At 49.5% G+C, this 27,443-nt stretch overlaps 1 protein-coding gene across 1 annotated transcript; it reads left to right on the top strand.

Annotated features, from left to right (window-relative positions):
• Positions 1-6,859: 6,859 nt before the first annotated feature.
• On the top strand, positions 6,860-11,923 carry LOC119954821 (probable G-protein coupled receptor 139). The gene is made up of 2 exons (XM_038780363.1): positions 6,860-6,908; positions 11,037-11,923. Exons 1-2 carry the CDS (start codon positions 6,860-6,862, stop codon positions 11,921-11,923), a joined length of 936 nt encoding a protein of 311 aa, XP_038636291.1.
• Positions 11,924-27,443: the final 15,520 nt, after the last annotated feature.

Here is a 27,443-nt window from a genome sequence, read left to right as displayed (position 1 = left end):
GTTTCACTCACTTTCTCCTTCCTACACTCTGTTTCACACTCTTTCTCCTTCCTACACTCTTTTTCACTCTCTTTCTCCTTCCTACTCTCTGTTTCACTCTCTTTCTCCTTTCTACACTCTGTTTCACTCTCTTTCTCCTTCCTCCACTCTGTTTCACTCTCTTTCTCCTTCCTCAACTCTGTTTCACTCTCTTTCTCCTTCCTACGCTCTGTTTCACTCTCTTTCTCCTTCCTACACTCTGTTTCACTCTCTTTCTCCTTCCTACACTCTGTTTCACTCTCTTTCTCCTTCCTACACTCTGTTTCACTCTCTCTCTCTCCTTCCTACACTCTGTTTCACTCTCTCCTTCCTACTCTCTGTTTCTCTCTCTTACTCCTTCCTACACTCTGTTTCACTCTCTTTCTCCTTCCTACACTCTGTTTCACTCACTTTCTCCTTCCTACACTCTGTTTCACACTCTTTCTCCTTCCTACACTCTTTTTCACTCTCTTTCTCCTTCCTACTCTCTGTTTCACTCTCTTTCTCCTTTCTACACTCTGTTTCACTCTCTTTCTCCTTCCTACACTCTGTTTCACTCTCTTTCTCCTTCCTCAACTCTGTTTCACTCTCTTTCTCCTTCCTACACTCTGTTTCACTCTCTTTCTCCTTCCTACACTCTGTTTCACTCTCTTTCTCCTTCCTACACTCTGTTTCACTCTCTTTCTCCTTCCTACACTCTGTTTCACTCTCTTTCTCCTTCCTACACTCTGTTTCACTCACTTTCTCCTTCCTACACTCTGTTTCACACTCTTTCTCCTTCCTGCACTCTTTTTCACTCTCTTTCTCCTTCCTACTCTCTGTTTCACTCTCTTTCTCCTTTCTACACTCTGTTTCACTCTCTTTCTCCTTCCTACCCTCTGTTTCACTCTCTTTCTCCTTCCTACACTCTGTTTCACTCTCTTTCTCCTTCCTACGCTCTGTTTCACTCTCTTTCTCCTTCCTACACTCTGTTTCACTCTCTTTCTCCTTCCTACACTCTGTTTCACTCTCTTTCTCCTTCCTACACTCTGTTTCACTCTCTTTCTCCTTCCTACACTCTGTTTCACTCTCTCCTTCCTACTCTCTGTTTCTCTCTCTTTCGCCTTCCTACACTCTGTTTCACTCTCTTTCTCCTTCCTACACTCTGTTTCACACTCTTTCTCCTTCCTACACTCTGTTTCACTCTCTTTCTCCTTCCTACACTCTGTTTCACTCGCTTTCTCCTTCCTACACTCTGTTTCACTCTCTTTCTCCTTCCTATACTCTGTTTCACTCTCTTTCTCCTTCCTACACTCTGTTTCACTCTCTTTCTCCTTCCTACTCTCTGTTTCACTCTCTTTCTCCTTCCTTCTTCTGCTCGGCGAGTGCAGAATCCAGAGAGCTCCACCCACTCATCAAGCTTCAACAGCTAAACCTGTGCCAGAGTCTCATGATCCAGGATAGGACGTTTCAGCCACTGCCGGACTCATGCACTCCCAGTGGATGCAAGTAATCCTCAACGCCCAAGAGCAGAAGGATAATTGTCTCTGTATTTCTGTGTGTGCGAGTGTGCATGCCTGTATGTCTGCGATTGTGCTGTGTGTGTGCCTACACGTTTCTGTGTGTGTTTCTCTGAATGTGTCTGTGTGTCTGTGAATGTGTCTTAGCGTGTGGGTCTGTAAATGTTTCTGTTTGTGTCTGTGTGTCTGTGAATGTATGTTTGTCCGAGTTTGTGTGTATCTATAACTGTCAGCCTGCGAATGTGCCTGTAATTCAGTTTACGTATAGTTTGTATGTATTTCAAATGTCCTGTCAGTGTGCCTGTGTGTGCGCAAACGGATTTGTGTGTGGCTGTGTAGGTCAGGTGTCTCTGTCTGAGTTTCTATGAATGTGTCGGTGAATATGCCTGCGAATCTGTTTGTGTGTCTGCGAGATTTGTGCGCGTGGCTGTGAATATTTCTGTCTGTGCGTCTGTGAATGTTACTGTTTGTGTGTCTGTGTGTGTCTGCGAGTGTCTGAATATCTTTCTTGGTGTGCCTGTAGATTTTTCGATGAGTATGCCTGTGGATCTGTTTCTTGCTTGTCTCTGTGAATGTCTCTTGTTTGCGTACCTGTGATTATATGTGCGAATGTGCCCGTGGGTATCTCTCTGCGAATCTATGAGCGTGTGTGTTTGTGAGAGTGTCTGTGTATGTGCGTCTGTAAATGTGTCGGTCAGTGTGTCTCTGAATATGTGGGTAAAAGCGCTTGCGTGTCTGTTCCTCCGAATCTTTTTGAGTGTCTGTGACTGAGTCAGAAAGTTAACTCCATCAGCAGTTATGGTGATATTATTTCCGGTTTTTGCCACGTTTTGATTTGGTGAGGAAAAATACTTTGTCTGTCGGTGTGAGCTGGTGAGAATCGATGCTGTGGGAGTGGAGGAGATGATTATACTCATCTTAACCCCTCCGACCTTATGTGGGCCGCTGTGACTCCGTTTATGACCATTTTATGCCCGCTTACATCTGATTCACCTTTTGCCCTTCACTGACAACCTATTGGCGTGGCAGACCTCATTTGAGCAGTATAGCTCTGGTGCCCGGCTCTGTCACGTGCCGGCGTATCTCTAATATCTCCCTAAAGATGTTCAATTCTCCAGACACTTTCATTCTAGTCCTCCCGCGGTCACACCTTGCTCCTTGTTAGATGATTTATTTTTATCATACTGCTGTTCCCAAAGGTACCGTGTTCCAGTCTCTTACACACTAAATAGTAGGGCTGCTAGAAAGTGTTGTTTTAATCAATGTATGGAGCAATTAACGTAAACGGGTTTTTCAGCATTCTCTTCAACTCTTCTCTGAACTTCGGCTGAGTCACCACATAAATAAAAGTGTTTGTGCAGCAGCTTAAATTCCGCAGCATATATGCAACTGACTGAAAGATTTGATATTCACGAAAGTCTAAAAGGGGTTTTAACACTTTCAGCAAATGTAAAACGTATGATGACCACATCATTATGAAGCTGATGGATATGGAGAAGAGTAAAATAACAGTCGTTTTTCTGCTCTCGATCTCTGGATCCATCTCTTTATCTCCTTTTTTCTGACCCTTGAATGAGTTCCGAGCTCGGCTGGCCATTAATATGCGCCTGAATATCAGAGCGTTGAGGATCAGAATTAAAGCAATTGGGATCATTGGGGTGAACGCCATTTAAAACGCAGCAAAGCTCCGCCATCTAGTGTCAGTGAAATAGTCGTTCTTAAGATAACAGGCCCATGGCAGATTGTCGATTATTTTCCCATGTTTAAATTTAAAGTACACGGCAACATTTTTTAAACAGAAAAGAATGGTGGTTGTTGCAAGAACTATAACAGCAGTTTTATTGGTGCAATAAGTAGCTTTCAGCTTATGGGAACAAATGGCGACAAATCGATCAAAGGTGTACATGACAGTGAACCAGGGGGCAGCATAGTAGCATTGTGGATAGCACAATCGCTTCACAGCTCCAGGGTCCCAGGTTCGATTCCCGGCTGGGTCACTGTCTGTGCGGAGTCTGCACATCCTCCCCGTGTGTGCGTGGATTTCCTCCGGGTGCTCCGGTTTCCTCCCACAGTCCAAAGATGTGCAGGTTAGGTGGATTGGCCATGATAAATTGCCCTTAGTGTCCAAAATTGCCCTTAGTGTTGGGTGGGGTTACCGGGTTATGGGGATAGGGTGGAGTTGTTGACTTTGGGTAGGGTGCTCTTTCCAAGAGCCGGTGAAGACTCTTCTTACTTGGTAAAAGGAAATGATTAATATCCATTGACGGAAACTCTGTCGTCTATATCCAAGTATAAAACATAGTTTCCCCTATTACTTCCCATTCCACCGTTTACAATTTGGGTGCCAATCTAAGACATAGTGATCCCTTTTATTTCGCAGTTTTTATTTTATCTTACTATCTCGCTGACTTTCGTATTTCAGACCATAAGATATATGAGCAGAATTAGGCCTCTTGGCCCATCGAGTATTCTCCGCCATTCAACCATGGCTGATATTTAGGACGGCGGTACGAGCAGAGCCTTCCATGAGGCTCCCCCGACACAAGGCGCTCCCAGTCCTAGAGGCCCGCTCTGGTATCTACCAGGGTCAGATAGTTAGCGCCATCCATCTCATGGAGTGGGCCATCCCAGACTGGGATTATGCCTCCTCCCTCTGAGACTATGCCAACTCCCTCTGGGACTGCGGCATCACCCTCTCGGTCGGATTGACGCCGGCCAGCACCTGGGCATTGGCGCTCCAGCTCTCATCCATGGCGTGCTGATACTGGGCCATCACCTGAGCCAGTGTTCTTCAAACTTTTTTTCCGAGGACCCATTTTTACCAACCGGCCACACGTCGGGGCCCAACCCAACCGTCCATCGCCACACATGCCATCCGAACTTCGCGACACACGCCGGTCGACCTGCATGGCCCTCGTACACGCTCCTGCAATGGAACCTGTTGTATGAAGGTGAAGCTTTCCGGTGTCAGAAAGTATGGAGTCCCCAACTGTCCAAAGTTCTGCACCTTTTCCCTGCACAATTTTGTCAAATAAACCGCAGTACACCCCCCCTGATAAAAAAATAAAAAGAATGAAAAAAATAAGAATAAAGTGAATAAAATAAATCAACGAAATGGATACCACCCCCCAGGGCCCCCCCAGGCGAACATATAAAATGAAAAGCAGCGACCATTAAAAAAAAGGCGGCCACACTACGCATGCGCACCAATGATCTGGCATGCATGAGCCGTGCGGCCTCATTTTTTGTACATGTTTGCGGCCATCTTGAAGGCCGCTTGCAGCTGACGTTCTTAACAGCTGGCTGCTGCAGCTGTTGCCAGCAGATTAGCGTGATTGGGAGTGCCACGGCAGATGGCTCCGCGACACTCCTGACAGCCGCCTGCAACCATCCTGAAAGTCACGCCCCGGTGTTTTTCAATGCCTGGCCTGAGCAATGCCGCCCATACTCTCAGTCGTGGCCTGCTGGGACTGGACAACGCTGAGGAGCCACGCTGTAATCTGCAGCTGGCTCTGGTACATGGCTTCCTGTCAGTGGGCAGCCATGTACTGGCCACGGCCCCCGACTGCACTAAAAGCCCCAGGCCTGGCATAAACTGACCCATCGCCAACATCGCTTCCACCGTCAAAGTCAGCCGTGATCTTTCGACCTGGGTGGCATGCATGACTGGCACAACTCCCTGCACCTGCAAGCGGTTGGACTCATCCAGATGCCTCTGCAGTGATGGCAGCTGGCCGTTATCCCCTTCTCTGGTCCCTGTGTCGCTGACTGCACCTGGATTATGGGTGGGAGTCAATTTTCCAGGAACCCGGACCCGTCTGGGCAACAGCTGAATTCTGGGAACTGGCTGCCCTTAACCATCGACCCCTCTGGTGCTCCTACCTCCACCTTCAGTAACAGAGCGACTGGTTGGTACGCACCAGTAAGTATCCCAGAAGCCTCATCACAAAATATCCCAACCGAAGCGATAGTCTCTGAGGTGGCGGAAAGTGTACGAGACAGCAGTGGCGGGAAGTCTATGTCATCATTGGACACTAACTCCGTGGTCTCCTGTGTCGTGTTGCGCTGTGTGTGTGTCCCATGTGTGCCTGTCCCCTGTGTTGTTGTGTGCTGTATGTCCCTCCACCGTCATCCCTTTAAGTAACTCTCCCCAATCTATCAAGGCCAACTCAGGCCTCGTATCCTCGTCATTCCCTTTATTAAGATTCAGCACCCCAGTCTCCGAATCAATTACTTCACTCTGCATCTTGATAAAAAAATCTATCATGTTACGATTGGACATCCCCAAGGGGTCTCGTACAGCCAGATTGGCAATGATTCCCTTCTCATTACACAGTATCCAGTCTAAGATGGCCTGCTCTATAGTTGGTTCCTCCGCATATCGGCCAAGAAAACCATCCCGTATATACTCGAGGAATTCGCCCTCTACGGCATTTTGGCTAATTTGATTTGCCCAATCTTGTGAATATTAAAATCACCCATGATCGTCGATATATCCTTGTTAGGTCCATCTCAGATTTCTTGTTCAATGCCATTCCCAACCTCGTGTTTCTGCAAATGGTTTCTCATGTTTACATAGAAATGTACTTGCATTTGATGGGGTTCGTAGAAAATGTACTGAGCTGATTCCAAAAAGTAAAGGGTTTAGCTTATCAGAATAGATTGGAAAAGGTGGACACATGCACCTTTCGAGGAATGGGAGCTGATCTTACTCATACGCGTATAATTCTGAGGGAGATTAGTGGGTAGAGATTTTAGGACATTATCACTACGGAATGAAGTTTCAAATGGGACGGGAATGTAACCAATTATGTCTGAGTTGACGTGTAGCGGTGGGGGGGTGGGGGTTGCCAACGTATCAATGATGGAGTTTGAGAATTCCAGTGTGTAAATAGGGTAATTGACAGTAAACTAAATAATCCCACTCTGGTTGATAACGCTGGCCAGTCTGTGCTGCATTTCTGATTGTGGCTGAGAGGTTTTACTTCAAAATCGGTACAATTAAGCACGGGCTACTAATGTTTGGTAGAACATTACCATTTTCAGTCAATTCAATTTCGAGTTACCACGAATGAACAATGATGTGGAATTGTCTTTCCAATTTAAAAGCAGAGCTAAATATAGTCCAGATCAAGAGGGAATTAACACAGCTGGCGTAATCTGATTTTTCAAATATTGAAAAGAAATGCTGATTATTATTGTAACTTCAATACCCAGTGGAGATTTTGTAGAGTATAAAATAAAAGGGCTTTGATAACATCTCCTCACCGTTTAAGTCCGGCACATTTTCTACAGTACACAGAGATAGAACGCACCTCAGAACAATGCATCATCCCGTACATATGGTCAAGAAAAATTTCTATTTGATCCTCGCAGTCGTTGGTGTTCCTGGTAAGTCAATAAAAACATTGAGGTTGTGTGAATCTGTGTATCAGCTTGTATCTGGTTTCAGTCTGTTTAATACGCCACATTCTGTGTAATGTGTAACTTACTGATCTAGTTCTGACTAGTATATAAATACTGGTGATATCTTCCACATTGCCTGCATAGTTTATAACCGGCACGAAAAAAACGAATCTGCCGCCAGAGTCTCGATCAATTAAAAAGCGATGTGTTTACGTTGCACAGTGGATATTGTTGAGTCAGACATTAGTCTGAGTTAGGATGATAATATTGCCTTTTGACAGGCTATGTTAGATTGTCACTAACTTGAGCGGAGCTCCTGGCCATCGTGATTATGTATGAATTGCGTTATCTGCATTTTGTCTACAAGAAAATATATTTTCAAATCAGCATTTAATTAATTGAATCACACAATCTCCAGTGAAATCCTGGGCACAGAATCTACACACAAGAGGCTTTCGGTGATAATAAATGATACGACCTGAATAAAACGACAGTTACTTTATTTAAACCGTTGCCTGCAATTGTCTCCCTCACAAGAGGAAAAGTAATCCTGCAACTGGAACTTTCAAATGCCCATCAAAATCGAAAAAAAACATAATGTAAAATAGTCCTGATGCTGCAAAACTAGCCAGGAAACATCAAATGGCAGAATATCGCAACGAATCTGGCAGCGTCTATGAAGAGAGAAAAGTCTTAACATTCCAGTTACATATTAGTGTCAGGATAAGAGATACATAGACATGTGATTGGAGTAATTCTGTTGAATAAAGGGGGAATCGGGTGCGGAATATAAGATTAGAGGGATATCGGGGGCAGAGTAGATGAACTGACAAATACGCATTGGAACAAAGGATAACGTTCATGGTGATTATGACATTAAAGACTTAAGCTTTGATCAAAGTAGAATAATGTGTTAATAGTAGCAAATGGGATATCCCTGTCTGAAAGCAAAATATTAGAACATGATAGAGACTGGAACGAGGGGGAAATAAATCAAAATGGAGGATTGAATATATGTTCTGAAATTGTTGAACTCAATGTTGTGTCCCGAAAGCTGTAAACTGGCGACGCAGAAGACGAGTGACGTCCTGTCGTTAATGTTGGGCTGTATTGGAATACTGTAACATCGCCGAGGACAGCATTGCCAGCACCGAAGCAAGTGATATTTTATGCTCTCAAGGTATTCTGCCTATCAGAAATATCACCAGGCATTATTCAAAATTACAATAGATACGGCGATAATCTTCAAATCTCCCCCATGGCATGAATCTTTCATGCGAGGAATAACTCGAGTCAGCCTTCACTGTGATCTCTGAGTGCGGTGTAAAACTCCTTGAAAGCATTGTTTCAGATTGATTATGGGCGCCCGCTTTTTTCCCATTTCTGACATGCCTGTCTGTAATCGGTACGAAAGGGCAGGACATTCTCTGTCGGTGGAAGATATTATGTAATATGTCTCCAAAGTCTAATTGGTTGCGATTATACTTTTTTATTTGAATTGTACCCACAAAGTGCAGGTGGTTAAGAAATTAATTTATGTTAACATTCGCTGAATAATGTAATCTTATGTCAATCCTTTGAATCCTTATTCATTCTTTTGCAAAGTGAACTATCTTTAAAGATGTTGTGCTGCTGGTGAATACCCTGCCCAGAATTATCTTCACAAACTGCGACTTCTACACACTTGAGTTTCATTCTTTGTTGTTACCAAGCATGGTTATTAGGTTATCAGTTATATCTATCGCATTAAAGTAACGTATTACATAGCTCACTTAGAGTCTCTACATCAGACCTCTGCAGCATTCGCTACCCCCAGCTCTGTGCGTTATGTCCCTGCAAGGGGGTACACAGAGCTGAGGAACATACATATTGGTCTGTTAACATACAGACATTTGTCCCGGACACGAAATGATCACAATAAACACAAGTCTAGAATGAAATAAAAATGTTCAACTTCTTCCATGAATAGCCAGTTTCAATGTATATTTTCTCATCATCCTGTTTTATATCATATCCCTCCACTCTCCACTCGACCAGAGATCAAACTTTCCCTGTTTACGTTCGCCTGTACACGACTCCTCACAGCTCATTTGAGTATCTAATCTAGAATTTTCACCTTCCATATTTCGCGCAGTGATATAAGGATGACATCCTAATGCTGACCCTGACCCACTGGTGCCATACTGGAGTTGCCGTGATTCAGCCGAGACACTAAACCAATGCCTCTTGTATCTGCTGGATGGATGTAAAATATCCAGTGTCCCCGTTCATAGAGTTTACAGTGCAGAACGAGGCCACTCGGCCCATCGAGTCCGCACCGGCTCCCGAATGAGCACCCCACTCAATGTCAACACCGCCACCCTATCCCCATAACCCAGTAACCCCTCCCAACACGAAGGGCAATTTAGGAGACGTTGGCAATTTATCATGGCCAATCCACCTAACCTACATATCTTTGGACTGTGGGAGGAAACTGGAGCACCCCGAGGAAACCCACGCACACACGGGGAGAATGTGCAGACTCCGCATAGACAGTGACCCAAGCCGGAATCGAACCTGGGACCCTGGAGCTGTGAAGCTATTGTGCTATCTTCGAAAGAAGAGAAACAGAGTTATCCCCGGGGTCCTCGTCGATATTTATTGATCTCCATCCTCAGAATGGAAACTGATTATTTGACCATTATGACATTGTCGTTGGTGTGAGTGTACTGAGATGAATTTGCAGAGCGCAGTGAGAGACCTCCCGAGGAGCAGGCGTATTGATCGGGACCTTACAATGCCAGGGCAGAGCGGGGGCGGGAGAACCGGTCACGGAGATACCTATTATGGAGCGAATAGATCGAGACCCGGTAACAGGCCATTCATTTCCGTGTAAAGTGCGGGGAGAACGCCCAGAGGAGGTCAAGGATAGTTTGAAAATAAAACGATTGTTGTTATCGCAGGAATGCCGTGAGTTAAATTGCTGATTAAGAACTTTGCTGAGAGACAGGCCCGAAATTATGGTGAGCTTTTTCTGTTATTGTACTTCAGTTAATTATTCATATTTCTTGCATTATTGCTTCCATATGTCAGTCTATTTATTTGAAAACATGTTTTAATATGGTTGCGGTTTATTAGTATTGACCAATAACTGAATAACACTTATCGTCCTAACTTACGATTCGTAATATTTATGCATTTGCGTTGTTTATGAGATAAAGTGAAATCAACGGTTGTTAGTAGAAGTCGTACGTGGAGGATGGTTCACAGTCATGTTGGGACACAGTGTTTTCCCAGAAAAGAGAGTTCACACAACCAATTCAATAGCTCATTGAATAACGCAATAGACAGGAATTAAGTTCGATAAGAAAAGATAGGCCGATAGCAGAGGTAGAAGGATAAAACGACAATCAGGCCGAATATGGACGTTTCAGAGAAGTTATAAAAAAAACGCCAGAGGGGGATGAATCTGTCGAACTCTTTGCCGCAGAAGACTACGGGGGGCAAATCACTGAATGTCTTTAAGAAAGAGATAGATAGGTTCTTGATTAACAAGGGGTCAAGGGTTATGAGGAGATGGCAGAAGAATGGGGATTAGAAAATATCAGCCATGGTTGAATGGCGGAAATACTCGATGGGCCAAGTGGCCTAATTCTGCTCATATATCTTATGGTCTTAAATACGAAAGTTAGCGAGATAGCATGATAAAATAAAAACTGCGAAATAAAAGGGATCTCTATGTATTAGATTGGCATCGAAATTGTAAACGGTGGAATGGGAAGTAATAGGGGAAACCATGTTTTATACTTGGAGATAGATGACAGAGTTGCCGTCAATGGATATTAAGCATTTCCTTTTACCAAGTAAGAAGATGACTCCCAAGTAACAAGTACTTAACAATCAATCTGCTTACATCGTTCCAGTGTTACCAGGTTCACATTTTATCTGTGAGTCCCGCTCTCTCCACCGCTTTCCCCTTTTTCTCAGTTCAAGAAAGCTGTTTTCATTTACCTTCTCAATGGAAACTGGACGTTTACAACACGCGGTGTCTTAATCAGGCCGCACGAACACCATGAAAGAATATATTAAATAGATATTATGTAATTACTATGTTGTGTTTCCTTCTCTCCACAGTTAATTTATTGACGATACTGGTCCTTCTCCGGGGAAAGTGCGGCCTTTCCAGCTGCAGCACTCGCTACCTGTTGGCTATGGCATCCGGAGATCTGATGTTCATTATCATTGAGATCGGATTGTGGCAGTTACGTTTCTATTATTATCCAAAGTCTTTCCTGAAATTGACCCCTGTGTGTAGTGTTATCCATGCTCTTCGAGAAGCAGCCGTAGACCTTTCTGTCTGGTTCACTGTCATGTTCACCTTTGATCGATTTGTCGCCATTTGTTCCCATAAGCTGAAAGCTACTTATTGCACCAATAAAACTGCTGTTATAGTTCTTGCAACAACCACCATTATTTTCTGTTTAAAAAATGTTCCCGTGTACTTTCAATTTAAACATGGGAAAATAATCGACAATCTGCCATGGGCCTGTTATCTTAAGAACGACTATTTCACTGACATTAGATGGCGGAGCTTTGCTGTATTATCAATGGCGTTGACCCCAATGATCCCAATTGCTTTAATTCTGATCCTCAACGCTCTGATATTCAGGCGCATATTAATGGTCAGCCGAGCTCGTAACTCATTCAAGGGTCAGAAAAAAGGAGATAAAGAGATAGATCCAGAGATCGAGAGCAGAAAAACAACTGTTATTTTACTCTTCTCCATATCCATCAGCTTCATAATAATGTGGTCATCATACGTTTTACATTTGCTGAATGTGCTAAAACCCCTTTTAGACTTTCGTGAATATCATACCTTTCAGTCAGTTGCATATATGCTGCGGAATTTAAGCTGCTGCACAAACACTTTTATTTATGTGGTGACTCAGCCGAAGTTCAGAGAAGAGTTGAAGAGAATGCTGAAATACCCGTTTACGTTAATTGCTCCATACATTGATTAAAATAACACTTTCTAGCAGCCCTAATATTTAGTGTGTACGAGACTGGAACACGGTGCCTTTGGGAACAGCAGTATAATAAAAATAAATCAGCTAATAAGGAGAAATATGTGACCGCGGTAGGACTCGAATGAAAGTGGCTGGAGAATTGAACATCTTTAGGGAGATATCAGAGATCCGCCGGCACGTGACAGAGCCGGGCACCAGAGTAATGCTGATCAAATGAGGTCTGCCTCGCAAATAGGATGCCAGTGAAAGCGAAAAGGTGAATCAGATGTAAGCTGGCATTAAATGGTCATAAACGGAGTCACAGCGCCCACAAAAGATCGGGGGTGTGATTCTCCGCACCCGCGAAAAATCGTGAAATTGTCGTAAAAACGGGCGCGTTTTACGACGGTCGGGAAAGGTCTATTTCCCGACGTATTCACTTCCGGGAACTGGGCTAGTAATGAGGCCGCGTCAATCACGTGCGCGATGACGACGGAACGCGGCGACAACACGATCACGCCCACGTGACGCCACCCGACGCCTTAAAAAGGCGCGGGCGAGCACAGAATCTGTAGGCCATGATGTCGGAGCCCAGGAGAGCTGCACCTCGTTTTGTGGAGGCCGATGTCGAGACGCTGCTCGATTCTGTCGCGCAGAGGAGGGGCATCATCCGCCCACGGAGAGGGCATCGCCAACCTGCCAGCGCGGTGCGCCAGGCTTGGCGTGAGGTGGCTGCTGCCGTCAGTGCTGTGGGGCAGACACCTCGCTCTGCAGAGCAGTGCCGGAAAAAGCTTCACAACCTCACCAGGGCTGCCAGGGTAAGTGCCAAGAAGGTGCCCCCTGGTCACAACCATCCCTCCCCCCCTTTACTTAATCACCCACCTCCCCCCTGGCACGGGGGTGGTGGAGGGGGATTGGGGCAGAGTTATTTGAGGGTGGTTCACAAAGTTGTCACAGACCCAGCGCTTTGGCCCCGTGGAGAGATGCAATCGTCTTATGACAACTTGACCCCCAAACTGTGCCAGTATCTGAACGGACTGCTGATACCTGCCGTATTGTAATGATCTACCTATGTACCCTCCCCCAACAGGCCAAGACCGCTCACAACAACCGTGAGCGGCACAAGACTGGAGGGGGTTCACCCAACCTGCACCCCCTCACCAACTTTGAGCAGAGGGCACTGGACCTTGTTGGGGGGTCTGCCACCCGGGATGTCGCGCTATGCGAGGTTGGCGAAGCTGCAACAAGTGAGACAACCCTCCCTGACAAACACTCACCCCCCTCATCCTCTGTCCCTTCACACACCCTGCCCACTGGGATACCTCCCCCATCCTCTGTCCCTTCACACACCCTGTCCACTGGGACACCTCCCCCATCCTCTGTCCCTTCACACCCTGCCCACTGGGACACCCCCCCCCCATCCTCTGTCCCTTTACACACCCTGCCCAGTGGGACACCTCCCCCATCCTCTGTCCCTTCACACACCATGCCCACTGGGATACCTCCCCCATCCTCTGTCCCTTCACACACCTTGCCCACTTGGTCACCTCCCCCATCCTATGTCCCTTCACACGCTGCCCACTGGGCCCGTCCAGCGGCCTGCCAAGCAAATCTAAATAACGCGTCTCATTCTCTTCCCTAGGACGTGATGCCGAACGACCAGGGCCGTCTGGCTGCAGACGGACACAGGCATCTGCCGCCACCTCATCCAGGGCCGCATGACAGAGGGTGCCCGATCAGCGGGGAGCCCCATCCTCCCCAACCCAATCTGCGGATCAGGACGCCCAGAGGGTGGCGAGAACACAACCCCCGGAAATGGCCAGGGATAACCCTCTGGACTCTGAGCGGCCCCACACCATTGAGGAGGGGCTAAATTGCGAAAACATCGGGCTTGCGGAACTGCTTTCTCCCACAACATCCATCATCCCAGAGACACTCACCCCGGCGGGCCTATTTAGTGATGAGTCTCCTGGGTCACAGTCTGGTTTGCACATCACAGCTGAGCAGGTACAGCAGGTGGAGGTCGGAGCAACTGAGGGCCCGGACTCGCGGAGGCCAGACCAGGCCCAGGATGCAGCTGGCTCCCAGACGTTTTCGGAGTTCCTGGAGTTTCTCAACCCACCCGCACAGCCGATGCCTCAAGAAACCCAGGGAAACAACGACGGGATGAGGGCTTCCTTCCAGACTCTGCAGACGCTGTTAGAGGAGTCGAACCGCGTCTACGAGCAGGGAGTGGTGCCGCTCATGGCAGAGACCCAGTCCGACACCGCACGGGTGGCATCCGCGGTGGAGGCAATGGGTCAGGTGATGCAAGGCATTGGGGTTAATGTGCACGCGTCATCCTCGGCCCTGGACAGGGTTGCCCTCTCTCAGGCAGCAATGTGCCAGAGGCAACACGACATTGCCGGCGCCCTGCAGGCCTTGGCCCAGTCTCACCAGGTCATTGGCCAGTCGCAGCAGTCAGTCGCTGAGAGCATCAACCGCCTGACACATGTGCTGGATGGCGTCGTGCACTCACAGGTTGAGGTCGCACAGTCCCTGGCGGGAATGTCTAACTCCCTGGACTCCGTCTCTGCAAACCTTCGGATCCTGGTGGATACCATTGCAGGCCTCCAGGACTGGCAGCACCAGGTGTCGGTGGTGCGACGGGGCACCTCCCCGCTCGCACCACTGTCCCAAAGTGAGGCCCGGGGGCTCACCAGGGAGGAGGAGGTTTCGGGGCCTGTCCCAGTAAGTCCATCACGGGACGTCCCGGAATTCTCGGCCTCCCCCCATCCCTTCCCTGGTGCATCGGGTGGGCAGCAGGCAGAGCAGGGTGACACAATGTCACCCGAGACGCCCGCAGAGCAGCCTGGCCCATCAAGGCCGGGTCGCCCCAGGAAACGCTTAGCCAAGGAGAAACGAGTCGAGGGGGACGATTCGCAGCAATCCTCTTCCACTCCTGCTGTATCATCTGGGGAGTCACTTAGACGTAGTGGTAGGGCCCGTAAGGCAACTAAGATAGACACTGAGTAAGTTGGCACGGGTGAAGGGCACAGTTTAGTTGTAGGGGCTAGGGCACCTGTAAATAATTGTAAACATTAAAAGCACTGTTCCACCTTACTTGTAATACCGTGTGATTGTTCCACAGCCACAGGATTTGTGATGGTGATTGAGTGTCGCTGGGGTTGACGAGCGGTGAAACTTCGGTGCCGGGTGTGCAGTCCCTGCCCCCCACCCCCTCCCACAGCTAGCCCACGCGGGCACGTGATGGAGTGTCAGTGACGAACTCAGCGGCCACCAAGGTGGATGGTTCAGCTATTGCCATGGGTCAGACTCTCTCTAACGATTCTGAGCTCACAGCTCATCGTAGAGCGGGCTGTCATCATTCCACATGGCACTGATCACACCCGCTGAAACAGCCATCAATGTTGTGCCATACCGTCTGGACCCAGTGGTAAGGGTGATGTCTTGGTAAGTGGAGCAGGGTACACTGAGAGGGGGTGGGGGGGGGGGGGGTTGTGGTGGTGGAAGTTCTGTGTTGACCCTCTGCACGACTAGCGATGCAGGTGGTGGTTTGGTGTTCAGCGGGGACGTCACATGCGATGCGTGAACCGTGCTGCCACCAAGGCATCGCGTGCCCGCCGTCCTCGCCGGGTCTGTCGTGCCGCCTCCTGGACATCACCAGCACCTGGGTCGTGTCTGCGTGATGCGCCCGCCACTCCACCAGCCTTCTCCTCCTCCTCCTCCTCCTCCTCCTCCCCTGTGCTGGCACCACTGCCACTGGCTTCTCCCTCCGCCTCCTGCAGCAGGTCGTCTCCCCTCTGCATCGCGATGTTGTGCAGCGCACAGCATACCACTACAATGCGAGCGACCCTTTCGGCCTGGTACTGCAGGGCCCCTCCGGTGCAGTCCAGGCACCTGAATCTCATCTTCAGGAGGCCAAGGCAGCGCTCCACCACACCCCTGGTTGCTGCATGGGCCTCGTTGTATCGTGTTTCCGCATTGGTCTGAGGCCTCCGTATAGGCGTCATCAGCCAAGACCTCAGCGGATAACCCCTGTCGCCTAGCAACCAGCCCCTCAGCCGGGAGGGGACGTCCCGCAAACATCGCAGGGATGAACGACTGCGCCAGTATGTAGGAGTCATGCACACTCCCTGGGAACCTTGCAGAGACGTTCATGATCCTCATGTGGGGGTCGCATACCACCTGGATATTCATGGAGTATGTCCCCCTTCTGTTTGTGAACACATCCCTGTCCCCTGCAGGCGGGCGCATGGGGACGTACATAGAACATAGAACATAGAACACTACATCGCAGTACGGGCCCTTCGGCCCTCGATGTTGCGCCGACCTGTGAAACCATCTGAAGCCTATCTGACCTACACTATTCCATTTTCATCCATATGTCTATCCAGTGACCACTTAAATGCCCTTAAAGTTGGCGAGTCTACTACTGTTGCAGGCAGGGCGTTCCACACCCCTACTACTCTCTGAGTAAAGAAACTGCCTCTGACATCTGTCCTATATCTACCACCCCTCAATTTAAAGCTATGTCCCCTCGTGTTGGTCATCACCATTCGAGGAAAAAGACTCTCACTGTCCACCCTATCTAACCCTCTGACTATCTTATATGTCTCTATTAAGTCACCTCTCAGCCTTCTCCTCTCTAACGAAAACAACCTCAATTCCCTGAGCCTTTCCTCGTAAGACCTTCGTAAGACCTCGTAAGACGTGAACACAATCGATTGCCCCCTGCACCCTCGGTATCCCGGCCACGCTGGCCAATCCACGAGCTCGTGAGCCTTGACTTGCTTGGTCCTCGGGAAAGGTGATGTAGCGGTCCGCGATGGCATAGAGGGCGTCGGTTACATCCCGGATGCACCTGTGCACCGATGACTGGGAGATCCCGGAGACGTCCCCGCTTGGAGACTGGAAGGAGCCGGTAGCATAGAAGTTAAGAGCGACCGTCACCTTGTTGGCAACCGGGATCGCGTGTCCTCCCCCCGTTCCACGTGGGGCAAGGTGCGACAGGAGTTGGCAGATATGTATCACCGTCTGCCTACTCAGCCGGTGTCTCCTCCTGCAGATGATGTCCGTCATTGTTAGGAAAGAGACCCGGACACGGTACACCCTCGGCTTTGGTCGTCGCCTCTGGCGCTGTGGCTGCACCCTCACTCTCTCCTCTTCCTCTTCCTCCTACTCCTCCCCATGCTGCTCGACGACTGGCAACTCCTCGGCCCTTCCCTCTGCTGCTGCAGCTGGCCCTGCATCCACTGCGGGTTGTGGGTGTGGATGCTGCTGCATCGCCAAATGCAGTACAGCGGCCCCAACCACTGCGCAGAACATAGGCGTTCTGTTCACATACATTGTGCTAACCTACAGAAGGGTGGTGGGGGCAGAGAAACGGGACATGTTAGACGGAGGTTAGTCAACACCTCGGCAGCTGCCTGCCACGGGATACCTGTGTGTCCCGGTGGCCTGGTCGCGCTGCTGACACGCGGGCAGCCTAACCCCTGGTCACTTTCTGCACCCAAAGGCCAGTAAACTATGTCCTCCTCACGGGTGCGTCAGTGGCCTGTGGCCGTAAGCCACAGGGCAACCAGCGGCCGTGTCCTCGTGACCGACACGCCATGGCATGGTGGCAGACATTTTGTTACGGGGTTGGACGGCTCACTCGCTCACTCTCTACCTAACCCCCCCCACTCCCACTCCCCCCCGTCTCCCTCACTCCCCCCCCCGTCTGCCCCACTCCCCCACCCCCGCCTCCCCCACTCCCCCCGTCTCCCCCACTCCCCCCCGTCTCCCCCACTCCACCCCCGTCTCCCCCACTCCCCCCCGTCGCCCCCACTCCCCCCCGTCTCCCCCACTCCCCCTCCGTCTCCCCCACTGCCCCCTCCGTCTCCCCCACTGCCCCCCCCCCGTCTCCCCCACTCCCCCCTCCGTCTCCCCCACTGCCCCTCCGTCTCCCCCACTGCCCCCGCTCTGGACCCCCCCTCCCGTTCTCAGGGATGCCTTCTCCGTTGTGGCCAGACTCGAGCGGTGCGCTGAGCGGTGCGCTGAGCGGTGGGCTGAGCGGTGGGCTGAGCGGTGGGCTGAGCGGTGCACTGAGCGGTGCGCTGAGCGGTGTGCTGAGCGGTGCGCTGAGCGGTGCGCTCACCTCCTCCAAGCTGTCGTCAGCCAGTACGACTGGTTGACGAACTTAAATAGCAGGTGTGTTTCACGCCGTGCAAACAGGGCGCGATGACGTCGGGACTTCGGCCCATCCGGGACGGTGAATAGCGGGGGGGGGGGGGTTATTAGTGGCGAATCTGGTCGTGTCGGGGGCGTGAAGGAGGCGTTTGTCGGGAATGGCGACTCCGAGATTTTGCGGGATTCGGAGAATAGCGGGAGGGCGTCGGAACAGCGTCGTCGTAAAAATTTACGACCCCCGCTATTCTCCGCACCGTCGTGAGTGCGGAGAATCACGCCCAATATGTTTAGTCGCAGGACCATTCTCTCATATGCCTTGGTGAATGCATAGATAATGGTTTGTAGCCCAGCCTCTGAATGGGCTCACACATAGGCGTTGCCTGCTCGATGACAGAGGTTGGAGTTGTCTTGGTTCTGTCACACTAATGTTGGAACTTGAACAGTTTCAGCTTGTGTGATGAATAAGCCCCACTCCAGCTGGGGAGCTTCAAGGTGAGAGGGTGAATATTTGCTGCAAGGAAGATTGAGGAGAACGGTGAGGCGATGATGGAGCCCTGTTTGACCTCAGTTTGCTAACCTATTGGGCCTCTGGTGCTTCTGTTGATGGGGACCATGACTTGCGTGTTATCATGGAGGAGAGACACAGAGGCACAGATACATACATATACAGCCACATCGTCACATGGAACAGAAACGTTTAGTGAAATATAAAGGCATACATGCAAATGCAGGCGCTCCCAGTCACACAGACACTCACACAGACACTCACAGTTAAATACATTTACACACATAAACATTCACAGACACACATAACTATACGGCAAAACACAGGCACCCACACTGTCACACACGGACATACACATTTACTCACAGACACACATTCACAAACAGAAACATTCACAGGCACAGGCACTCACTTGTAAGTACGCGGACGGACAGTCATAAGCACATAGACAAACACTGACCCACAGTCTTAAACACCGAGACACACATATTGGCACATTGACTGACATACACTGACACTCATTGACACACACACAGACACACACTGACACACACTAACACATAGACACATGCACACTAACAATACCAGGCAAACAAATACAACCACAGACACATTCAAAGACACACGCACAAACACTTGCAGACACATCCACACATACACAGAGACACACGCACAGTGGCAGACACAGAGACACAAAAACAAAACATTCAGAGATATTTTCACAGACAGACACACAGAAATTCCCAGATATACAGGGGCACATTTACATGCACACCACAGCCACACACACATTAACATAAACATTCACAGGCACGCAGACACAATGGCAGCCATCTCAGAGAAACTCGCAGAAGCCCCATAGCGTAGACACACACATACATTAGCTGACAACACATGTACAGAGACACAGGGATATTATAATAGCATCATAATTTTTAATGTCACAAGACACAAGTAACCTTACATTAACACAGCAATGAAGTTCCATTGTTAAGCCCCTGATCGCCACATTCTGGCGTCTGTTCGGGGGCACCGAAGGAGAATTCAGAATGTCCAAATTACCAAACAGCACATCTTTTGGGACGTGGCAGGAAACCGGCGCACCTGGAATAAAAGCACATGTTCACAATACAGACAAATACCCTTTCACATACACACAGATGCACACAGACACACATAAAGAGACGTTCACGTGTCCACAGGCTCAGGCACAGACACATTGGTACACAGCAAGGCACATTCCAAGACACTCAGGCCCACACACAGAGACACACGGGCTGTAAGTAACACGGAATATGACAAAAACCACAAACGGTTGATGTCGATCTGAATCTAGTTAATCTGGGGGGCACTCAAATCGTAACTGAAGCAAAGTTAAACCTCGGACAGGGAGTTTTAGAGGAAATTCGTTCCTGCAGATATTTTTCAGTGTGGGAGTGTAATTGGTGAATGTGTTTGCTACTTAATCTATTCCTGTCTTCCAGACAATGACACACACGTCGTCCTCCTCCCACAAATCTGCCGCTTTACTTGTTCAGAATGTCAGTCATATTTATCTGTGGGAAATATTGCTTCAACGTTAATTCTGTTTCTCACTCCTGCCCACTGTCAGCCAGCCTGAACATTTCCACTGTGTTTTTGTCTTTGATTTGTTTTCGTCTCAACTTTCCAGCATCGTTTGACTTTGGAGTGACTGGAGTGAATGATCTGGTGCTTTGTGTGTGAGAAGCCAGTCTGGTTATTTCACAGCAGCGGATGGAAATAGAACAGGGGGACGATAACACAGAAATAGATGTTGAAGTGGACCAAACAGAGTGTTCTGCTGTACACTGAGATCTTAGTCAATACTGTCTGTCACTTTTTACCCAGTACTCAGGACAGTGAAGGGTCCAAGTATTTTCCTCCCTGACCTTCAGCGTACAACAATCCAGGGCCTTTTTTGCATTGGATAAATCACCAGGATTGGGAAAGGCTCCAAATGATTTGGCAGCAGGTGCTGAAAGCATGGTTGCTAAGTTTGCAGAAGATGTAAATATCGATAGAGTGACATGTAGTATTGAGGAATCAAAGGGGCTGCAGAACGATTAGGACAAGTTAGCCGAATGGGTTATAAAGTGGCAAATGAAATACAATGTAGAAACGTGTGAGGTTATGCACTTTGGATGGAGGAATTTAGACATTGACTATTTTGTAAATGGGGAAATGCTTAGGAAATCATAAGCACAAAGGGATTTTGGAGTCATTGTTCATGATTCTCTTAATGTTAATGTGCAGGTTCAGTCGGCAGATAAGATGGCAAATGCAATGTTAGCATTCTTGTCAAGAAGGTAGAATCCAGGACCAAGGAGGTACTTCTGAGGCTATATAAGGCTCTCGTCAGACACCAGTTGGAGTATTGTGAGCAGTTTTGGGCACTGTATCTAAGGAAGGACGTGGTGGCCTGGGAAAGGGTCCAGAGGAGTTTCACAAGAATGTTCCCTGGAATTAAGAAATTGTCATATGAGGAATGGTTGAGGACTCTGGGACTGTACTCGTTGGAGTTCAGAAGGATGAGGGGGGACGTTACTGAAACTTACAGGATACTTCGAGGCCTGGATAGAGTGGACGTGGAGAGGTTGCTTCTACTTGAAGGAGAAATTAGAAGCAGAGGACACCATCTCAGACTAAAGGGATGATCCTTTTAAACAGAGATGAGGAGGATTTTTTCAGCCAGAGGATCGTGAACCAATAGAACTATTTGCCGCAGAAGGATGTCGAGGCCAAATTATTGAGTGTCTTCAAGAGAGACAGATATTTTCTTGATTTATAAGGGGACCAGGGGTTATGGGAAGAGGCAGGAGAATGGGGATGTGCAAATATCGGAGACGGCTGAATGGCGGAAACAGACTCTATGGGCTGAGTGGCCTAATTGTGCTCCTTTTTCGTATAGTCGAAGTGAAGAATTCTCTCTGATTATTCGTCCGGAATAATCGATCTCAGTTTTGAATGTTGTGGTAAAAATGATAGAGGCCTGGAATGTAGGCCCTAAAGTAAAGTTGACACCTAAAACTAACAGTTGAACACCTGAAATAAAACCGGAGTCAGTCCCAGGCAGACGTGGTGGGAATTCGAACTTGGCCAAGTTGAAATACACTGACCGCTGACAGACTGCCAGGATATGTCTAGGCCGGCTCTATCAACTCCACATCATGACATAATCGGGCCTATTAATATCGTTCGATTGTTTTGGGTTGCCCAGATGAAGCTAGACATTCTGACACACAGATTTCTCGCTGTTACTTATCTGGTACAAGGTTCTGTGAAAACAGTACACCGAGAGATGGACACGTGGTGATGGCTTCCTGTTCTGCTGCTGAGTTGCCATCGCCTCCTTCGGTGTGTCTTGCGACCGCGCCCCCAGACCTCATTGGCAGAGTGCCAGGGAACTTTCTGGAAAGGCATGAAGAGGGGGATATAGGCGCTGAACCAAGACCTTCCCCAGTGAACACTTGGTGAGAGCCAATCGAAAGGATAGAGCAGCGGCACGAGACGGACGAAAGAAGCAAGCAAGCCCCACCTCTTTGGTAGAAGGCTTTGAGGAAATCGAGACACAGAAGATCAGAGCAGCAGCTGGAATCAATTCATTGTATTAATAATAATGTGACTGTTATTAATTGGGTAATTTAAGGAGTGTAGCTATTTTACTATTTGATATATAAAGACATTTGGTTTAATTATACACTTTTACATTGCTTGCCTCACCAATAAAGACTACTTAGAATAAACTGGTCGAAGTGGAGGAGGTTTCACAGCTAACAATGTGCCTCCATCAGCAATGCCGAACAATCCATAATGATTAATATCTTAGGCATAATTTAAAGCACAACTGTCAGTGACCATAACTGTATAGAGACAGACACGCTTTTCCCAGAAAAAGGACACAAATGTACCGACCACAAATGGTTAAATACAGACACTCTTCCTCACAGAAAGGACACAAGTGTAGGGAATACAACTGGTTAGTTAAAGACACTCTCTACTGAGAAAAGAAGCAAATTTGCGTGACTACATCAGGTTACTGATATAAAACCAGTGGACCACTGGGATCAGGATAAAGAACTGGCTGGGCAATAGGAGACAGAGAGTAGTGGTGAAAGGGAGTGTCTCAAAATGGAGAAGGGTGACTAGTGGTGTTCCACAGGGATCCGTGCTCGGACCACTGATGTTTGTGATCTACATAAATGACCTGGAGGAAGGTATAGGTGGTCTGATTAGCAAGTTTGCAGATGATACTAAGATTAGTGGAGTTGCAGATAGCGAGGAAGACTGTCAGAGAATACAACAAAATATAGATAGAGTGGCGAGTTGGGCAGAGAAATGGCAGATGGAGTTCAATCCAGGCAAATGCGAGGTGATGCATTTTGGAAGATCCAATTCAAGAGCGGACTATATGGTCAATGGAATTGTCTTGGGGAAAATTGATGTGCAGAGAGATCTGGGAGTTCAGGTCCATTGTACCCTGAAGGTGGCAACGCAGGTTGAAAGCGTGGTCAAGAAAGCATACAGCATGCTTGCCTTCATCGGACGGGGTATTGAGTACAAGAGTTGGCAGGTCATGTTACAGTTGTATAGGACTTTGGTTCGGCCACATTTTGAATACTGCGTGCAGTTCTGGTCGCCACATTACCAGAAGGATATGGATGCCTTGGAGAGGGTGCAGAGGCGGTTCACCAGGATGTTGCCTGGTATGGAGGGTGCTAGCTATGAAGAAAGGTTGAGCAGATTAGGATTGTTTTCGTTGGAAAGACGGAGGTTGAGGGGGGACCTGATTGAGGTTTACAAAATTATAAGAGGTATGGACAGGGTGGATAGCAACAAGCTTTTCCCAAGAGTGGGGGTGTCAGTTACAAGGAGTCAGGATTTCAAGGTGAGAGGGGGAAAGTTTAAGGGAGATGTGTGTGGAAAGTTTTTTTACACAGAGGGTGGTGGGTGCCTGGAACGCTTAACCAGCCGAGGTGGTAGAGGCGGGCACGATAGCATCATTTAAGAGCCATCTAGACAGGTATATGAATGGGCAGGAACAGAGGGAAGTAGACCTTGGAAAATAGGAGACAGGTTTAGATAAAGGATCTGGGTCGGCGCAGGCTGGGAGGGCCGAAGGGCCTGTTCCTGTGCTGTAAATTTCTTTGTTCTTTGTTCTTTGTTCACATGGTTTGACATGACGTCCTCAGAATATGACCTTCCCATTTAAGGAGAGACCCAACTCGCATAAAAACCCCAACCTGGGTGAAGATTCGGGAATATCTCAGGAGAATGTAGGAGTTTTGAATTTGTGTTGCAATAAATTTTGTTCGTTAATTTATAAGTATTGTCTGTCGGTTCTGAATACTGCAGATACACACTGGCGATACACATTGGCGACGAGAACAGGATGCAGCTGCCGTCGATACCGGCTGAAGCACGCGGGGGCCATGGTTTCTAAGCCTCTGAGGTCCGACTACTAATCACAGACATGCCTCATATTGGACAGCTGGGACGTTTTAGCGCAGCCACAGGCGATTTGAGGCAAGAACGCAGAAGCGAGCGGCAATCGCATTTGGCTAGAACTGAAGAAGCCGGTCATCGGCAGTGGGACACGGACAGGAGAAACACGGGCCGCCATAATAAAGGCCATGAACACCTTAGGCTTTATTCCCTGACCAGGAGGAATAGGATTGCGACCACCAACCAGTGTCGGCTGGAACAGCCCACAGAGACCACAGAGGGGAATTTGTAGGCCCCGAGAGGACTTGCCTGCCTGCCAAGTACCAGGGCCGACGGCTCCCACGTGCCAGGGCATACTATCTCGAACACGACCTCAGCAGCAATGAGGAGCAATGCACTGTGAGGCTGCACGACTATCGTGCCCATCCTGAAAACTCTTCAAATTAATGGTCATCTAATCTGAATGGAGCTCGACATTGGTTCTGCAGGATCTGCAGTCTCGCTGTATTTTCAACCTCATTTCGTTGGTCATTAATCATTAACAAGGATGGACGCCAACACAAGGCAGGCCAGTAATAGGGGGCGACACTATCAATAGCGGACACGGTAGCGTGCCGTCAGAGATCTGCCGATCTTCCTCTGGCGATGGTTCAAGGGAATTGTCCGAGCCTGCTGGGGTATGACTGATTATGTCATCTCCATTATATTGACAGGGAGTGTGCAGCATACACCCACATGGCCCTGAAGGAGGCCTAATAAGATATCCATCGTTATTGTAGGATCACGTGTGAACCAAAGAAAGTACTCTGGCCCGATTAAGCATGGACATTTGTGTACGAACTGTACGCAAAGCTCACAAGAAGCCGGACGTTTGCGAATTCGTCATGAACCAAGTTTCCCTCCAGGTACTCCTGTCTACTGAGTCCAGACGCTTCCAAACGGTTAACATGCACTGAGGGCTATTTGAGTACACCCGGCACCCCATAGGATTTCCTCCACATGCGCAATAGCACAGCTGATAAAGCTGAACATGCTGAACAACCTACCTCACCTGGGGGTCATTCAAGGCCACGTCCTGATCAAGTGCCTGTCTGACCAGGAAGATCTGCTAAACCTGTCCGAGGTACTCAGGCGTTTTGAGCAAGCTGATGTTCGCCTCCTGCAGGGGAAATATGCCTTCAATGCCGCCCAAATACCGTACCTGGTCTATCTGTTAGACCGTTCCGATTTCCAGCCGCTGGAAGGAAAGGTACCGGCAATTCCGCAAGCTCCGGTTCCAGATGGCTCAACAGAACACCAATCTGTCTGGGGCTTGGTCCATTGATATGGAAAGTTTCTCCCGAAACTGGCCAAACTTTCGCGCCCATCCACCGTCTGTTAAATCAGGGGCGGCACTGGGAGTGGGCCCGACAACAGCCGGCAGCTGTCGCAAAGGTGAAACAACAGCTCTACAAATCAAACAATGGAGGACGGATCTGAACATCTCATCGCTTTCGCCTCACGAACGTTTACCGACGCACATAAGCGCACCTCGACAATGTGTGTGAGAGTTTGTGAGATTGTGATTGGACGAATGTGAGAGTGTGAATATGAGAATGTGCGATGGTAGATCTTGAGAGAGGTTGTGTGACTGTGTAACAGATTGGGAGACTGAGTATGAGAGACTGACTGTGAGAAAGTGCGTGTGAAGTCACAAGTAGGCTTACATTAACACTCAAATAAGTGACTGTCAAAAGCCCCCTGCAGGCACATTCTGGTGCATGTCCGGATACACAGAGGGAGAATTCAGAATTTCCGAATTAACTAGCACCACGGGCCTGATTCTCCCAGCCCTGTACTGGCCCAGAGAATTGCCGCCCCGACGCCGGAGTGCGATTCTCCGAGGTGCGGAGAATCGGCACCATTTGCGCCGGAGATTTGGCGCGGAGCTGGTCGTGGGCCACTGTTTGCGGCGGCACCGCCGATTTACCGGCCCGTGTGGGCCCCATGGAAAAAGTAGAGTCCCGACGGGGCCGTCCGCACCTTTCACTGCCGGCGGGAGCTTTGTGCACAGGGTCGGGGGTGACCTTTGGGGGTGGGGGGAGGGGGCTCCGGCCGCCAAGGTGGTGGGGCGCCTCTGATGGGGTCTGGTCCGCGATTGGGGCCCACCGACCGGCGGGCTGCCGTCTCTGCCCCCGGGCCTACTTTGTTGCGCGTCCAGCCGCAGGTTCCCCGCGCCATGCATCGTCGGTGCGTAGCCACTGCGCATGGGCGGGTATGGCGCCACCCCCCAGTGTGCACAAGGAATTAGGCTCGAGAGCCATGAACTGTTCCAGCGCCGTGCTGGCCCCCTGTGGGGTACAGAACCGCTATTACCCACGACCGGTTCGCACCATCGTGAAATGCGACGGTGTTCAGATAGGTGCGTACACTGGCGGTATTCTCCACTAAGGCCAAAAATCGCGGAGGCCGTCGTGAACTCGGCCGTGGTTCACGACGGCCTCGGGGCCCGCTCCCCGCACCTTGGGCGAAATTCACCGACCCCACGCAAGGTCGGAGAATCGGCCGGCGGCGGCGTTATTCCTGTTCCCGCCAGGTTTTGAATGTTCCAAACCGCCACAAACCGGCATTGTCCAAATTCCGCCGGCAGCCTCGGAGAACAGCTGGCGCCGGCGGGATGTCATTTAATTTTTACTGTCAACAAATCTCCGGCCCGGATGGACCGAAGTCACAGTAGGTTTATAACGGCGTCAACCATTGATGATGGTTGACGCCGTTCAGTTACCTACATCGACTGCGGGGGGGAGGAGGAGAGTACTGGCGTTTGTGGGGTGGTGGGGGGGAGAGAGTACCGGCGTTTGTGGGGTGGTGGTGGGGGGAAGAGAGAACCGGCGTTTGTGGGGCGGTGGTGGGGAGAGTACCGGCGTTTGTGGGGCGGCGGTGGGGGGGAGAGAGAACCGGCGTTTGTGGGGCGGTGGTGGGGGAGGCGAGAGTACCGGCGTTTGTGGGGTGGTGGTGGGGGAGAGATAGTACCGGCGTTTGTGGGGTGTTGGTGGTGGGGGGGGGGGGGAGAGAGTACCGGCGTTTGTGGGGTAGTGGTGGGGGGGAGAGTACCGGCGTTTGTGTGGTGGTGGGGGGGAGAGAGTACCGGCGTTTGTGGGGTGGTGGTGGGGGGAAGAGAGAACCGGCGTTTGTGGGGCGGTGGTGGGGAGAGTACCGGCGTTTGTGGGGCGGCGGTGGGGGGGGAGAGAGAACCGGCGTTTGTGGGGCGGTGGTGGGGGAGGAGAGAGTACCGGCGTTTGTGGGGTGGTGGTGGGGGAGAGATAGTACCGGCGTTTGTGGGGTGGTGGTGGGGGGGGAGAGAGTACCGGCGTTTGTGGGGTGGTGGTGGGGAGGGAGAGTACCGGCGTTTGTGGG

This window comes from Scyliorhinus canicula, chromosome 20 (assembly GCF_902713615.1).
Source record: "Scyliorhinus canicula chromosome 20, sScyCan1.1, whole genome shotgun sequence".
In the NCBI taxonomy this organism is placed as follows: Eukaryota; Metazoa; Chordata; class Chondrichthyes; order Carcharhiniformes; family Scyliorhinidae; genus Scyliorhinus; species Scyliorhinus canicula.
Note: the sequence above shows the minus strand (reverse complement) of the source record. Positions and strands in the feature narration are given on the sequence as shown.

What these genes read in the sequence shown, in the direction of transcription:
- LOC119954821 (XM_038780363.1), top strand. Translation starts at nt 6,860, where the DNA reads ATGGTCAAGAAAAATTTCTATTTGATCCTCGCAGTCGTTGGTGTTCCT. An exon ending in CGCAGTCGTTGGTGTTCCTG is followed by an intron (nt 6,909 to 11,036) that starts GTAAGTCAATAA and finishes TTCTCTCCACAG; the next exon opens with TTAATTTATTGACGATACTG.